We start from the raw sequence: 15,796 nt of genomic DNA, 5'->3' as shown, positions 1-15,796 counted from the left end.
AAAAAGTTGGGAAGCTGTGCAAAATGTAAATTAAAACAAAATACAACAATGTGCAAATGAGTTAAACCCTGTATTTCATTGAAAATAGTACAAAGACAACACATCAATTGTTGAAACCAAGAGATTTTGCTGTTTTTTGAAAATTATATGCATATTTTGAATTTGATGCCAGCAATACATTCCAAAAAAGTTGGGACAGGGGAATGTTTACTACTGTGTTTCATCATCTCTTCTTTTAACAGCACTCTGTAAGCGTTTAGGAACTGAGGAGACACTGCTGTAGTTTTGAAAGTGAAATTTTTCCCATTCTTATTTGATACAGGATTTCAGCTGCTCAACTGTTCAGAATCCCCTTATCATGTTTTTCATTTCATAATGCAGCAATTGTTATCAGTGGGTGACAGGTCTGGACTGCAGGCAGGGCAGTTTAGTGCCTGGACTCTTTTAATAAGGAGCACTGCTGTTGTAATACATGCAAAATGTGGTATGACATTGTCTTGCTGAAATAATCAAAGCCTTTTCTGAAAAAAACATTGTCTGAATAGCAGCATATGTTGCCCAAACATGTATATATTGCTCAGCATTACTGGCTTTTGAACTGTGCACTGATGACAAGCTGAGTGGTCTTTAGCCTGGAGGACACAGTGTCCAAGATTTTTTCGAAAATAATTTCAAATGTTGATTCGTCGAACCACAGGACATTTTTCTACTTTCCTTCGGTCCATTTTAAATGAGCTCAGGCCCAGAGAAGGTGGCAGCATTTCTGGATCCTGTTCATATTTGGTTTCTTCTCTGTGTTTTAGAGTTTTAACTTGCATTTGTGGATGCAGTGATGAACTGTTTTCACAGACAGTGGTTTTTAGAAGTGTTTCTGAGCCCATGCAGTGATTTCCACTACAGAATCATGTCTGTTATTAATGCAGTGCTGTCTGAGGTCTCAAAGATCACGGCCAGCTAATATTGGTTTTTGGCCTTGTTCCTTTCATACAGAGATTTCTCCAGATTCTCTGAATCATTAAATGATATCATGTACCGAAGATGATGAAAAGCAAAAGTTCTTTGCTATTTTACATTGAGGAACGTTATTCTTGAATTGTTGCACAGTTTGCTCATGCAGTCTTTCACAGAGTGGTGAACCCCTCCCCATTTTTACTTCTGAAAGCCTCTCTGTCAACTCAAATCAGACGCTCTAATCAACAATAAGGTGTGCAATAAGCGTTATGTACATATACACAATGTGAGATATAAATCTATGTAAAATATTAATATTTTATACACGTACATTTGCATATATTTATGAAATATATTATAGGTGTCCAATGAGAAACAAGTATCTCCAAAATAGTGGCCTTTCAGGAGAGGGCAAATATGTTCTTTACTTTTAACGTACGTTAACGAAAGTCATTTTGGAGCCATTCTGTCCATTCATTGTGAAATGTTCACACAGTGTAAGAGGATCTGCTGAGCAGATCTGCTGAAATTTAGAAAAATAAAATAGACAAAAATGGAAGTAAATGTTTCTCTTTGGACCGTGATGCTATATAAGTTTGTTCCCTGCAGAGGATATGTTGACCGGGGATATTCAAAATGTTGCATCAGACTGTGCGTCAGGGTCAGTATCTTAGGCTACAGTTAAATGATCTCGAATTCTTGGTCTTCACTCCTATTTCTCAGGTCTTTTATGCTGTGTTCGGTGCTTACATTCAGTGGCCACATTATTGGAAAGCCTTATCACTTTGCTGTTGTGCACTCTGTAAGTGTACACCACTCTAATGCAGGCCGTGTAATGTTGGGGACAGGCCATAGATCGAGGCCCTTGATCGTACTGTAAAGGGTGTTCGGTGTTCATTTAGTCTTCATTTAAGGTAAGATAGCTAGCGTTGTACCTTAGAGTACTTGACTTGGAAACAGCTGAAGCTACTCACATTTGTTTTCCGTACATGTTTAATACATACTATATAATACTTAGAGTACTTAGAGTAGCATCTCTAGGGCACAACTTTTGTCTCGACTAAGAAGTTTGAGTCACATTATTTTGTACAGTGTACAAATATGGGTTACTCTTACAATAAACATACGGTGTTCTTGAGAAGGACTCTCCTCGTTTGTCCTCATGCATTGCCTGTGTACGATGACTGTATCTAGTCAGTTAAATCTCTGTAATCGGGTTAAAAGTGATGGTTTTCGTCGACCCAGATGGGACTCGAACCCACAATCCCCAGCTCCGGAGGCTGATGCCTTATCCATTAGGCCACTGGGTCAACACGCTCCTCAGAGGAGAAACAAAGCTTTTTGAACAATAGCGGATACGCGACTTCCAGCGAACGTTTTTGATTGTAAAGTGAACGTTATAAAGCACAGTTGTGCGCAGGCACACGGAATTAAACGTCGGAAGCACCGAAAACGTCTGTAATTTCGTGGAAATCGACTTTATATCCAGTCGTATAAATTCTCGCGACAACACGGCTGTTCCCACGGTAACGACGTTGCGTTGTTTTTCTCTACGGTGATGGAAGAAGCCAATAAGATGCCGGCTTTCTCGCATTTGACCAATCACGGTCGAGGGTTAACCCTACGTGGGCCGTTCTTGTTCCTGCGTCACACTGCAATCCAGACACAAGGAACTGGTAAGCGGTAAGCACGCCGGCCGTAGCAACGAAATATGTACTTTTAAGAAATGAGGAGATACCTTAGAGTAGTCTGTTTGTGTGGCAGTGATTTGGGCTTTTTTGAAGTGCATGCTTTCTTCGTGATGGTCTGCATTTAAGATTTAATCAGCTTTCAAGTTTCTTCAGACCACATGGCCGGAAATCTGAGTGGGTTTATGTAACGAGAACAGACTTCTGTTCACGTCTGTCAGCAGATGTGGCGGAGCGATTTTACTACAAAAAGGGAGGGTTTAAATATTTAAAACTCTGTTTGTGTTCATTTACGACTTTAAATCCCCGAAGCCAAAGTCAGCCTGTTCGCCAGCTTCTTGCTCGAATTTTTTGCCGTTCCACCTTAAATGGTGCGGCAGTGAACTTAATTTAAGGTGGAACGGGAAATTCGATATTCAGCCTTGTTGTAAACCCTGTTCTTAAGCCTATAAAATCCACTAATGCCGCAGTAATAGTTCAGTAACTAGCTACGTAAATGCAGAGATACTTCCATTTTTACTATGTGTTCTTACTTTATTTATTTCCGAGCTGTTTATTCTAAATTGTGGCCTGTGATTTTCTTCTTATGCCAGTTGGTGTGTATCTGTTACAGTGAGTAAATGACTATGTCGTGTGTTCTATTTGTTGAGTATTATGGCAGGAGAGCCGGGCAGTGTATCAGTGTTTATCGTCATCATGATAAATTATATCACATTGTTTTTCTGAACATATCCAGTCTTGTTCATTTTGATTTAGTGCAGCACAGTGTGTGAAAGGTTGAATACAAGTAGTTGGATACATGGGTTTTCACAGTATTTTTAAATGTATGTTAGTACTTTGTCTGCTCTAACTTGTCAAAAGTCCGAGAAAATAAATATTGAGGCACATCGTGTGTCGTAAACAAACTTCCTGAAGCATTGTTGTGTTACATTTGGCTTTATTGCCCACCTCTACATGGCAGAGTGACATTGGGTGAAAACAAATAAACAATGTTCATCTTCTCCAGATATACAGAAAATGTCTTCTGGCTCAAACGACAGCGTCGCCCGTTTAACCCAGTTCAAAAATAAGGGAAAAGATGCAAACGTAAGTGGAGGGCTCATCTTAGTACATTTAATCTGTCATGTGTTTGGTCAGATCCACTCACTGAACTTTCCTGTTCCTGTTTTTTTAGGAATTAAGGAGAAGGAGAATAGAGGTCAACGTTGAACTCAGAAAAGCCAAGAAAGATGAACAGATTTTAAAACGGAGAAATGTCAGCTGCTTCCCTGATGGCCCCTCTTCACCTCTTCAGGATCAGAATCAGAATGCACAGGTAAAGGTGTAGGATTTACTGTCCAAATAGGTCCTCTGATAGTAAATTCAGTAGCCATTGCCTGCACACACCGTTAAAAGCAATGGCAATGGAATGGGGCACTCTGGTGCAGCTGCACATAAGCCTAAGGCTCCTGAGGCATCAAGACGACTGTCGGATGCCATTAGGCAAGCGTCAGTGGCCAACCTTCCCTGGTAGTTTGTGCAGTTTGTCTTGCGTTGTTGGCTCTAGTTGACTCGTCAGCTCCGTTTTGGCTGATTGAGCATGTTGAATCGGCGCATCTGCAGTCAGTGGTGAGAGAGAGCTCGGAGTCCTTGCAAAAGGAGAGAAATGGGACCTATAGTGAGTATGCATATAAACTATTTAGGATGCTGAAGTAAACTGTTTAAACTAAGTTAACAGTGGCTTGTTTAGACCTATGACTGTATTGCTTTCTTACACTAGTCCCACAGAACCACCACCAATGTTGATAAATGCAGTTACAGGCTTGCTTCTTATTTGGTAGCTTTTTATTTTAGTTTTCTGTTCCACCTTAAATGGAACAGCAGATTAATGCTGGTACCTGGACAGACACCTGATTGTAACTGCTGCACAACTTAAGGTGGGATGTGAATTTTGAATAAGAAGCCAACTTCAATTTCTTGTCATCTGTTTCATGCATGCGTTCCATACATTCACGTTTCTGATCGTCAGACACGGCTGGAATTTGGAAAATATTAGTCGTTCACGCTTCAATACCAGCTGGTCCACAACTTGCTTAGCGCACAAGGTCTGATGCAGCTAAAAGAGTTTGGCAGCTTCTCAGGCGGTATGAGAGAAAGCACAGCAATTTCTCTGGTGTTCATGTTAGCGTGGGCTAGAGGGGTATAAAGCCCCCTGCCTTGGGTTGTGAAGCAGTGGAACTGCGTTCTTTGAAGTAACAGCTCCATCCAATGCCTTGGGGATGAGCTGGAGTGTCCAGAACTTATCATCCAACATCAGTACCTGACCTTACTAATGTTCAATCCAATCCTCATAGCAATGTTCCAACATCTAGAGTAAAGCCTTCCCAGAAGAGTTGAAGCTGTAACTGCAGCAAAAGGGGGCAAACTCTCTATTAATACCCTTCATTGCAGAAGAAACGCTACATGAGGAGATGTACACAAAAGAAATATATCATTTTGGATATATAACATATAAAGGTACTACGTTTGTATGCGTCAGTGTACCTTGAATGTGTTTCAGTAAGTATTCAGAGGATTTTACACTTCAAGATGTTCCTCACCTCATATTTAAAGTTGTCAGATGTCGCATTGTGTTTGTGGTCAGTTTTGACTGCTTATTTTTGCATTGATTCTTTCCTGTTCCTGCAGTCCTCTCAGCACTGGAGCGTGGAGGAGATTGTAAGCGGTGTATATAGCCAAAGCCTGGATCATCAGCTGCAGGCCACGCAGGCGGCAAGGTAAGAGACAGGGCACCTGTAAGCCCATTACTGTGTGTTAGCTCTTTCAGCCGCCCTCCTGCTACTGTAAACTTTGAGCTGCTGCTGAGCGTTTCCTTAATAGAAACTGTTGATCAGATTAGTGTAGAATAGTAACTGTAATAGCTCACGATACTGTTGATGCTTAATGACACAGAGTTTTACAGAGTTAAGATACAAACAAAGTCATTTAGAGTGATTTGATGTAAAATGGACCATTTTATAAAGGCTAAGGGTGCTTTTTGGTCCAGACCTTCAGAGTTTTCAGTTTGGTCTGAACCAAAATAGCAAGTGGGAAAGGTGCCTTGGACCACGGTGTGCACCAAGGGGCCGAAATTTGGTCAGACCGAAAGAGGTGGTCTCGGTCTGGATCAAACTGAGCCATGGTTTATTTGCAATTTCGTCCGACGAATAAATCAAATGTCAACTTGAAAAAAAATGCCGAAACTTATTTCTTATTTTGTGATAAGATGAGAGAGGATATTCCTTTTTCTCCACTAAACTGGAAAAAGGCTACCCTGGGGATACACAGCTCACATGGGTGATGACAGCAGGATGTAGGTTTGTGATGCACAGTTCTTTAGAGCGCTCAGTAAGTTGTGATACCAAAACTGAACAGATCAAATGTCTCTGAGGTGTGAAAACTTGTCAAAATTGTTCACAGTGGTAAGGATGGGAGTCAGATGTCCTCCTCTAACGTCTCAATCACAGAAAGTCATTACAGGCAATGGTTATGAATACACTGAGACATTGTTTTACAATAGTTTTGCAATAAAGTTTTAACCAAAAATGTTTTTAAGTCTGTTCATAATGAATTGGTACATGCAGGGTGTAAAGCAAAATGTTCCCCAAAGAAAATGTCTTTTTAGGATTTACTGCTATTTTACCATCATCAGCATTGCATATAAAAACCTCAGAAGATGCATGTAGGCACACTTGGCGAAGGATAGTTTGAAGAGTTTGTTGAAGATGCATATATAAAATGATAATAATATGATGCCACTACCCCACAGCTTCATAGGCTTCAAATAGTTTGTATAAAGAGAAGTAAGATGTGTTGAGAATGATAATCAGAGCTGTGGAGGATTCTGTAATCATTCAGAAAGTTATATAACATTTAGATTTAGGTTATAATTAAGGAAATATCCAGAATACCATATATTTAAAAAGTGATCATATCTGAAGGCAGATATCATTTAAAAGAAAACAGAAACATTGAATAAAAGATCTTAACATACACGATAGTGTCTAGCATATAGTTTTTCAATCTCCACTGTAGTCTTTACTTAAGCACTAGAACATGAGAGGGAGTGATTATAACATCATGGCTGTAGATCATCACAGCCGTGATGTTATAGCGGTAACACACAGCCTCGAGTGTTCTACTGCTTTTTTACAATGGTTAAATAAATAAAGTAATAAATTAATAAATTGGCTGTGAACATGTCATTAAATGTGTGTTACTATTAGCAATTCCCTCCACCAAGTTACAGTTCCTTAACAAGCAGCTTGTTGCGATGTCAGAGTAAAGAGCTCCGCCCACTCGCTACACAGCCAGCAGTTCGTTCTCCAGCTCCACACAGACAAACTGACCGTTTGGGGAATTTAGTGTAATCTCATCTTCAGGGTCTGACCAAATCGGCTGTCGGTCAAATGTGATCTTAAAAATGTCCATTTTCTGTTTGTGGCAAAGTAAGAAATGAAAATGTTCAAATGGCCTGAACGTCTCCTACAGCTGTCAAAGTCGTTGCTTAGCAACGAGGTCTCAGCGGAGTGATACAGTGTTTGTGAAAAGCCTGTGATGTTTTGGCAAAATAACAGCTCGGTTAGAACGCCTCTAAACCAATCAGTTTGCGTGGAACTAACTGTTGTATAATATTGAATAAAATAACAGTGGTTGTTAATATGATGAGATTACAAACTCTTGAGCAGTAGTGGACAGTGACCTATCATTTGTGCTTCTACTTTAACAGAAGTGCAGGATTTTTGCCCTTTGTCCACCTCTGCTGGGAAGGCCAAAAACTGTGAATTCATCACCATTTCCTGTGTGCAACATAGTCAGTAGCCCATGTGAATGTGTCAATTATCTCTCTAGTGTAAAGATTTTTTTGTGCTTTTCTATTTATAATGTAATGTTGTTTATATTGTTAATTCATCACCATTCCCATGTGTAATATAATCAGTGTGCAATGCTGCATCTTTCTTCATACATCTCTATTTGTCTGTTGGTTCTAGTTATTGTGAAATGTTTGCATGTAAAAGGCAGTGTTTTTAAATGGTATTAAGAAATAAAATGGTAAAAAAAAAAAAGGTTTTCCACGGACTGCAGAGATGATAACTGCACGTTCAGTATTTTGGACAATACTATGTAAAGTAATGCAGAATATAAAAGTGTACTATACTCAGAGTGGAGAATGTGATCAGGTCTGACTGCCCACTTTCTCAGATGGACAGGCTTGTGCTGTGTTTTATGGCAGCTTGCTGTAAAAAGCAGCCAGTGGACGTCATCAGTGCTACGTCTGAAAATGTTTCTCCTGTGAACCTGAAACTGGCCTGATGAGGAATGATTTGTATCAGGGAAAAGTGAAACCAGCTTGTAAAGCATGTAGTTTGTTTTTTTTTTAATCTGAATATCAGTACAGTTATAGAGTTTGCATGTTCAGCAACACGGAAGACCGATTTAACACATTTCCAAATATGGAAACAGTTTCTGTGATTAGCATTCGTCAAGTAAACTCAAAATATTCATTGTGCTGATCTTTGACCTCTGGAAATTTGATGATTCTTTTACTGTATTAGATTCGGAGATTATTTTGGTGATGAAATATAGACAATAAAACCAACTTTGCAGGCTTTTTAAAAAATTATTTTGTGCAGAAAAAGCAATTTTATTGAATATTCTTATAGCCAGTTATATTGGATTAAACATTTCACAATCAGAACTAGCATCATTTGTGTGGTTGACAGCAGTGTCCCTTATTTATGATATGGATGAGAGCTTTTTTTCATTTAAGAGCTAAACCGTGTGCTTTACAGCACTAGTTTATATGCTTAACCATGTTTTTTTTAACCAACACGAATAGAAAGTTGCTGTCCAGAGAAAAGCACCCCCCTATCGACTCTATTGTGGATGCTGGTCTCATCTCCAAGCTTGTGGGCTTCCTGGCATTGTCTGAATGTCCACCGATCCAGTTCGAGGCCGCCTGGGCCCTGACCAACATTGCCTCGGGAACCTCTGAACAGACCAGAGCTGTGGTGGAGGCAGGAGCCATCCCAGCTTTCATCAGCCTTGTCGCCTCTCCTCATCCACATGTCAGCGAACAAGCCATCTGGGCGCTGGGGAATATCGCAGGTGAGTTTTGCAAAGTATTTTAGCAAAACTCTTCATTTCATTTTTTATGGAAATAAAAGGGTCACATTTTTTAAATACCCATCAGAAAATGATCCAACCAGAATTTTTTCTCTCTGGTATTTGGGTAAATACAGCCAAAGTGAAGTCTCCCATTAGTTAAGACTTTAGGAGCTGAACTGAAGGCCTGATTTGTCAGTTTAACCACCAACATAATAAGGAACTGACGGTGGAATCAACCAGTTGCATTTTGATTTACAGCGGGTGGATCCAGTTTCCTCATCTGAGGCCAGAGGATTTTAACCTGGGGGTCAGGACTTGTGGGGTGAGGTGTTGGAGGAGGGCACCTTGAGAGGGGGTCCTGAAATATTTTTAACCCCAAAAAAAGTCATACTACAGAACCCCTGAAGGGATGTGGGGTACATTTTTTTTTTTTTTTTTTTTTTTTTTTTTTGTGAAAGGGGCATGGTGTTTTTATTTTATTTATTTTTTCTTTCTTTCACCCAATGTGATACTATGTGGTGAGCACCTGATAGTATCTGGTGCTCACCATATAGTATCGGGTGCTCACCACATCAGTATGTGTTTGTCTGTGTACAAGCTTTAAATAAAGCGTGGAATGTCCTTATGTCCTTAGTTATAGTCCACTACTGAAAAACAGTAAACTAGCTAGCTTCAAGTTTTTACATTTAAAAATAGCCCAGGAATTTCATTTAGGCCAAATATTGAGTGCACATTTAATAAAATGTTTGATTTAAAAATTCTGAAGTCTTTGCAGTTGAATCACCACCTGCAGAGTGATGCATCAGTCATAGATGCATTTTTTTCACCAACAGGAAAGGATAAACAGTAAAGTTGGTGGACAGTGTTATAGTTTAACCATATTGTAGAGTTTGGCAAATGTAGCACTAGGAGTCTTGATGAAGGACACTCACAGATACAGTGTTATGCGCTCGCCCAAGCCTGCTGTGAGGGCAGATACTGTCCAATATATTGATGGTCTCATAGTATATTTCCTAATGCCATACCCTCCATTGCTTTTGCTTGTGCTACAGCTGGGCTTTGGAATTTGAGAGCTCATTGTGCTTTTGTTCTGTAAAGGTGATGGTTCCACATACAGGGACAAAGTCATCAAACACGGAGTCATCGACCCGCTGCTCACATTGCTGTCTGTTCCGGACCTGTCCATGTATGCTGTAAGTGTTTCTCTCATGGCGACAGAAAACTTGCTTAAAATAGTCTGTTTAGTTTTGATCTTAGGACTGCCTGATATGTAGTTTGGATGATGTGATAGTCATAGCCTGTGTTCCAGACAGGTGTACATGCTTTTGGCTTCATGATGAGTGTCTTGCTTTGTTTCCAAAGAAAACTGGATTTGCATACTGCATATGTTCATTGTCATAGCAGATTAACTGTGTAGTTCTTAGTTAACTGTGTAGTTCTTCCTGTGGGGTACATAGGGTGTTTGAGTATCTTATGTAAAGTGCTTCAGTTAAAAACAGTACATTTAAAGAAAAATCCAAGACCTGTTTGTTTTTTGGTGTCATTTATAAATAAACTAGACCTAAGTATAAAGTAATAAAGAACATACAGTTATTGTTTTATTATTACTTTCAATAGGATTGTATTGACAGTAAATCTGTCTACATAAATGCATACATTTTCTTATATTTTTACAGTATGTGGGCTACTGCATGTTTCTCTGATCACTGTTTCTCGTTTCCATTATCATTCAAATGTATCAGTAGGTCTTAGATTTTAACACTTTTTTGCTGTCCTACATAATCTTTTCTTTTAGGTTTTAGGGTTTTTTGCATCATAAAAGAACAAAAATGTACAGACAGAACTTTGAGTGAAGGCGGCACCAAATTGTTTTATCGATTATAGAAATAATCTTTTGTTGCTGCCTTATGAAAGTGTGTGTGAATGACCAATTAAACTCCAAGCCTTCAACAAACTCTCTTTTGTTCGTGACTCTTCTCTTACCTTCTGTGCAGCCCACCTACATGAGGAATGTCACCTGGACGCTGTCTAATCTTTGCCGGAATAAAAACCCCGCCCCTCCTCTGCCCGCGGTGCAGCAGATGCTGCCGGCGCTGTTGGTGCTCCTTCACCATGATGATCATGAGGTGCTGGCGGACACCTGCTGGGCCGTTTCGTATCTGACTGACGGTCCAAACGAGCGCATCGAGGTGGTGGTTCAGGCCAACCTCGTGCCACGGCTGGTGCAGCTGCTCGCCTGCGGAGACATCACCATCATAGTAAGTCCTTCTGGCTGAAAGTGCTTTTTATGCCATGTACACCTTCTGTGCAGTGAACTAATGCTAATGCTTTCTTGTGAATTCCTTAGACTCCAGCTCTGCGGGCTGTAGGGAACATTGTAACAGGTACAGATGAACAGACGCAGAAGATTCTGAATGCTGGGGCGCTGGCTTTGTTTCCCACGCTGCTGCGCCACCCCAAAAACAACATTCAGAAGGAGGCAGCATGGACGCTGTCCAACATCACGGCCGGAAGGGACTCGCAGATCCAGGAGGTGATCGGAGCAGGTCTGGTGCCCCTGCTGGTGGAGGTCATGCAGCAGGTGAGAATTCAGCAGGTCACTCAGGCTTTTATGACCAATAATGTAGGCCACTGCTTTCCAGGTCCTGCTGTGCACATTTTTGTTTCCTCCTGCTGTAGCGTGCCCACTTAGTTCAGGAAGGACTTGGATTAGGTGTGTGCGTGTACCAGGGAAAATATCAAGATATGCAGGGTAGGGGGTTCTCCAGGACTAGGGTGGCACCCACTGCTGTAGGCAGTACTATAGAATTTAACCGTTATTTCACATGGCATGATTTTATATGGCGTATATCTTACTCTAAGTTCATTGAAACAAAGGAGAAATACTGTGGAAAGTCCAGATTTTAAGCTTTCAATCCAAATCCAAGCATTTATGTTTGAGCGTACAAGAAGAGATATTTTGGCATGATTTGAGTCTGATGAAAAGTTCATCATCATCATCGTCGTCGTTGCCCGCTAGTCCAAACCTGATGAAAAGTTGTGGTTTTGTTTTGTGTAAAGAAAAAACATCCTTAACGTTTTGCCACTATTATTTCTTTACATCAAAACAAACGACAAAAAAGCAGCAGTGCAGACTCAAAGCTGATGCTGAATATAAATTTAATGTACATTCATAATTTATCACATGATAACATCGTGTTATTTAAATAATATAGCAGCACAAAGGTTTTGTAAGGGTTGAGATGTCCAATTTTGCAACCACCAATAATATTTATGTTTTTATTTAATTTTAATAATTTATCCAAACACCTAATAACCTGTTTTTAGATACAAGGGAAACCCACAAACCCTTTCAGACCCACTAAATTAATTAAATAAATTGCAAAACTCAGTGATACTAAAATATTGATCAGGATTCAGGTGGCGCAGGAACTTTTTAAAGCTTTTGATTTCTGGCAGAAGTTTAACTATTCAGTTTATCAGATTACAGAGCTACAATTGTGTTCACCTGGGAGTGACTGTGGTAACTGTGGTAGTGAGTATTAGTGAGACCCCAAGTTAGAATTTTGGCCAATCATCCACCCACATTTAGCATTTACTAAATTGTACTGTAGCTAGGTGGCTGTGTTGAGTGAAGAATCATTCAAGCATTGTTAGCTGAGGGATCTCTCCAGGTTTGATTCCATACATATCATTCTAGTGATCCATATAAAGAATATGATGCAGCTACCATGAGGAACAACACAAAAGCAGTAGGATGTGCAGCAGCATCCATCCAACCAGCATTTGAAACTAGACCAATGTTTGGCAAGGGCGGCTTGATTATTTTATTTATTAACATATTCAGTTATTTGTTGTTAGTTCTAGTATCAGCCATGACAAAGGGTTTATTGGCTTATGTGTATATCATCTGTAATTATGAGTTATTATTTGTACATCACTGACTGAAATGTATCTCAGAACGAGAACTGAGAATACTGGTCTGAAGATTTCAGTTTTTCTTCTGAGTTTTGACCACAGTGACAACCGTAGAAGCTTTGTATTAAAAAAAAACTGTAAAATAAATGTCAACAGTGGTTCAGTTATGAGGTCTGTCTGTCTTTGTCTGTTTGTACAGGGAGAATATAAGACCCAGAAGGAGGCTGTCTGGGCCATCACCAACTACACCAGCGGAGGGACGGTCCAGCAGGTGGCGTATCTGGTTCAGTGCGGTGTCCTGCCCCCTCTGCTCAATCTGCTCTCAGTCAAGGACAGCAAGACCATCTTAGTAATCTTGGATGCAGTCTTGAATATTTTCATGGTAAGCTACAAGGCTCATGTATCTAACAAGTAATGGAAGCTTATACCCCACCAATTAGCATTGTGCTAACCTGCTAAATGATTACACACGCACCTCGAACTGACTTGCTCATGTGGTTTCTATGACCAACTGCTTTATAAAAATAAGCCAATGCACATAACATTGCTAAAAACAGAAGTAGCTGCTGTCTTGAAGCCTGAATTTTCTCTGAAAGCTTTGAACTGCCATGGAATTAGGTTGACCTGTAAGCCTAATTGTCTAATTACAGGTAATCTTTTCGTGCCGACTGTGTAGCATCTTTGATATACCATTCTAGCTTGCCGCACTCCATTTTAAGCATTGTATTTTTGTGGTTAAAGCGAGCCTGTTGGTAATTTATTGGCTGTATTGACCTGCAGGCAGCAGATAAGATGGGTGAGACAGAGAAGCTTTGTCTGATGGTGGAGGAGTGCGGAGGGCTGGACAGGATCGAGGCATTGCAAGCCCATGACAATGAAATGATCTACAAAGCTGCCCTCAGTCTGATAGAGAAATACTTCTCAGGAGAGGTGAGTGATGGTGTGTTTTGTCTGATGGAGATTTAAGGCTGTTTTCAGTTTCAGTTAAAATACTTTCCATTAGCACTACAGATGGCTCATTCTTAGCTAGAAACTTTTCTGCCCAAGACTGCTAATCTACAATCACTGTTTTATATAGCAACTATATTATAACAATGACTGTAAATTTATAAACAAATGGAATGAATGAATAGGTCCCAAACGATTCAACAGCATCAATTTTAGAACTGTTAATTATAATAATACACACATTCAGTTTTGGACCAATACAAATCCTCTGGCAATTTCCCATGTAAAAAAAAATCCTTGAGTTAGTATTTCTGAATTGTTTCAAGCATTTGTCAGATCATCATGAAGGAGGCCTTTTTCCGTCATAAGGAGCACTCTTACTGGCAGGAAAGGATGGGTAATTTCTCTCCCACTCAGAGGCATAAGGCAGGGAAAATACTAAACTGTGCAATACAGGGGAATTCCATCACTGCGATTGGGAAGTCACATTAATTGTGTGCCAGAAAGGAGCTGTTTTTGCTTTTTTACATACTTTTCTCACTTAATGATGTGATTTCTCAATGCTGTTGTATTTAGATTTAAGAACATGATGTAACAAAGCTGTAGATTTTTATTTTGCCACAAACTACGATTTTGAGTAAGAAAACACATGAACATCATTCGCTCCCCAGTACAGTTGGTCCATATAGGGAAACAACTAAACTGAAAACAGCCTGTTTGAAATTCATTGTTTTCATAGTGTCACGAAAACCAGTGCATTTACATCCACTTAATCAGCCTATAGCAGTTTATCCCTGTGTGTCCTGAATATACATATATGCAATGGGCAGTATGTTGACATTCTCTGTATCTGACTCTTCTCTCTTCCTTCGTTTACATTTACGGCATTTGGCTGATGCTCTTATCCAGAGCGACTTACAATTTGATCATTTTACATAGGTAGGCCAAGGCGGTATTAGGAGTCTTGCCCAAGGACTCTTATTGGTATAGTGTAGGGTGTTTGCCCAGGTGGGGATTGAACCCCAGTCTACAGTGTGGAAGGCAGAGATGTTAACCACTACACTATCCCAACCATTCTTTCAGGAAGAAGAGGATGAATCTATAGCTCCTGAAGCAACCACTGATGGCTACGCCTTCCAGATTCCAGAGAACCAAAGCACTTTCAATTTCTGAGACACTCCTCCACTACCCCACTCCTTCCATTCTGCTCATTTTATTAATAGTCTTACTTTTTTATATTGATTTTTAAAGACATCTCAGCTATGTACATAAACACTCAGGCTCTTTTTTGCAGTTTTACTCTGAATCTTGTAAATAAACAGTTTAATATGAAAGATATTCTGTGGCTCGCTTGTGTCTTAGTTGGTAAGGATTTTGAAGGGAGTGATGTTTTTATTTTCTGCATAGCGTAACTTCTGAAAAACATTCTTCATGACAGCAGTCAATTTCTAAAATGTTGATATGCTTTCTATGCATTGCTAAAGTTTCAAAGCATCTTCACTTCCCAGTCCATGAATAAAAGCTTAGCCACAGACTCAGTCTATTTTGTATCCCTTATTTTTGTGATGTCACATAAAACAGTGCTTTTACATACAGTATGTCCTCCTACTCAGCCTACAGCAGTTTAGCGCCACTCATTCACACTGAAAATGTGTTTCCGTGTTTCAGTCTGGACTGCCTTTTTAAACAAGACAATACAGACCAGCCCATTAGAACTGAGGCTGTTTAAATAAATTCGTCTTAGAGTCACAGTAGCAAAAACAACCTGTTTGATTCTAAAGGGTCGAGAGAGGTTGAAAGTAGTCCTGTAAAAATAGAGTATCATTGTTTTTGGCACAAGAAGCCCCAAACCTCAACGGACCTCAATAGAATACAAGAAAAATGTAGGAAATAGGCCCTTTAATGTTTTGCAGACACCTGCCCACGAAACATGAAGAGTATTGATAATGAATACGTCCCCCTTTTGTAGCCTCTACTCTATATGGAAGGTTTTACACTAAATGTTGGAACATTTACAGTGAGGATTTGATTGAATTCAGCCACAAGAGCACTGATGAGCTTAAGTACTCACGTTGGGTTAGGGTATCATCTTCCCTAATGTCGTTATGTGCCAAAAACAGTTGGACTTCATTATAGCATCACCATATACACTGATCAGGTGTAAC

At 39.8% G+C, this 15,796-nt stretch overlaps 1 protein-coding gene and 1 non-coding gene across 4 annotated transcripts; one reads left to right on the top strand and one right to left on the bottom strand.

The window, feature by feature from the left end:
- Positions 1-2,188: 2,188 nt before the first annotated feature.
- Positions 2,189-2,261, bottom strand: trnar-ccg. The gene has a single exon. It is a non-coding gene; the product is annotated as a tRNA-Arg (tRNA).
- Positions 2,262-2,570: 309 nt separating this feature from the next.
- Positions 2,571-15,165, top strand: LOC108424780 (importin subunit alpha-1). 3 transcript variants are annotated; one of them, XM_017693011.2, is made up of 11 exons: positions 2,571-2,634; positions 3,646-3,725; positions 3,814-3,954; positions 5,307-5,395; positions 8,497-8,765; positions 9,864-9,958; positions 10,760-11,023; positions 11,113-11,346; positions 12,883-13,065; positions 13,464-13,613; positions 14,715-15,165. In XM_017693011.2, the coding sequence occupies exons 2-11, from the start codon at positions 3,657-3,659 to the stop codon at positions 14,802-14,804; spliced, it is 1,584 nt and encodes a 527-aa protein (XP_017548500.1). In that variant the 5' UTR covers positions 2,571-2,634; positions 3,646-3,656; the 3' UTR covers positions 14,805-15,165. The 3 variants fall into 3 exon arrangements, with proteins under 3 accessions (XP_017548500.1, XP_017548501.1, XP_017548499.1); XM_017693012.2 differs by having other exon boundaries at positions 2,604-2,627; XM_017693010.2 differs by lacking the exon at positions 2,571-2,634 and adding an exon at positions 2,703-2,816.
- Positions 15,166-15,796: the final 631 nt, after the last annotated feature.

The sequence above is a fragment of the Pygocentrus nattereri genome, chromosome 30 (genome assembly GCF_015220715.1).
Source record: "Pygocentrus nattereri isolate fPygNat1 chromosome 30, fPygNat1.pri, whole genome shotgun sequence".
In the NCBI taxonomy this organism is placed as follows: domain Eukaryota; kingdom Metazoa; phylum Chordata; class Actinopteri; order Characiformes; family Serrasalmidae; genus Pygocentrus; species Pygocentrus nattereri.
Note: the sequence above shows the minus strand (reverse complement) of the source record. Positions and strands in the feature narration are given on the sequence as shown.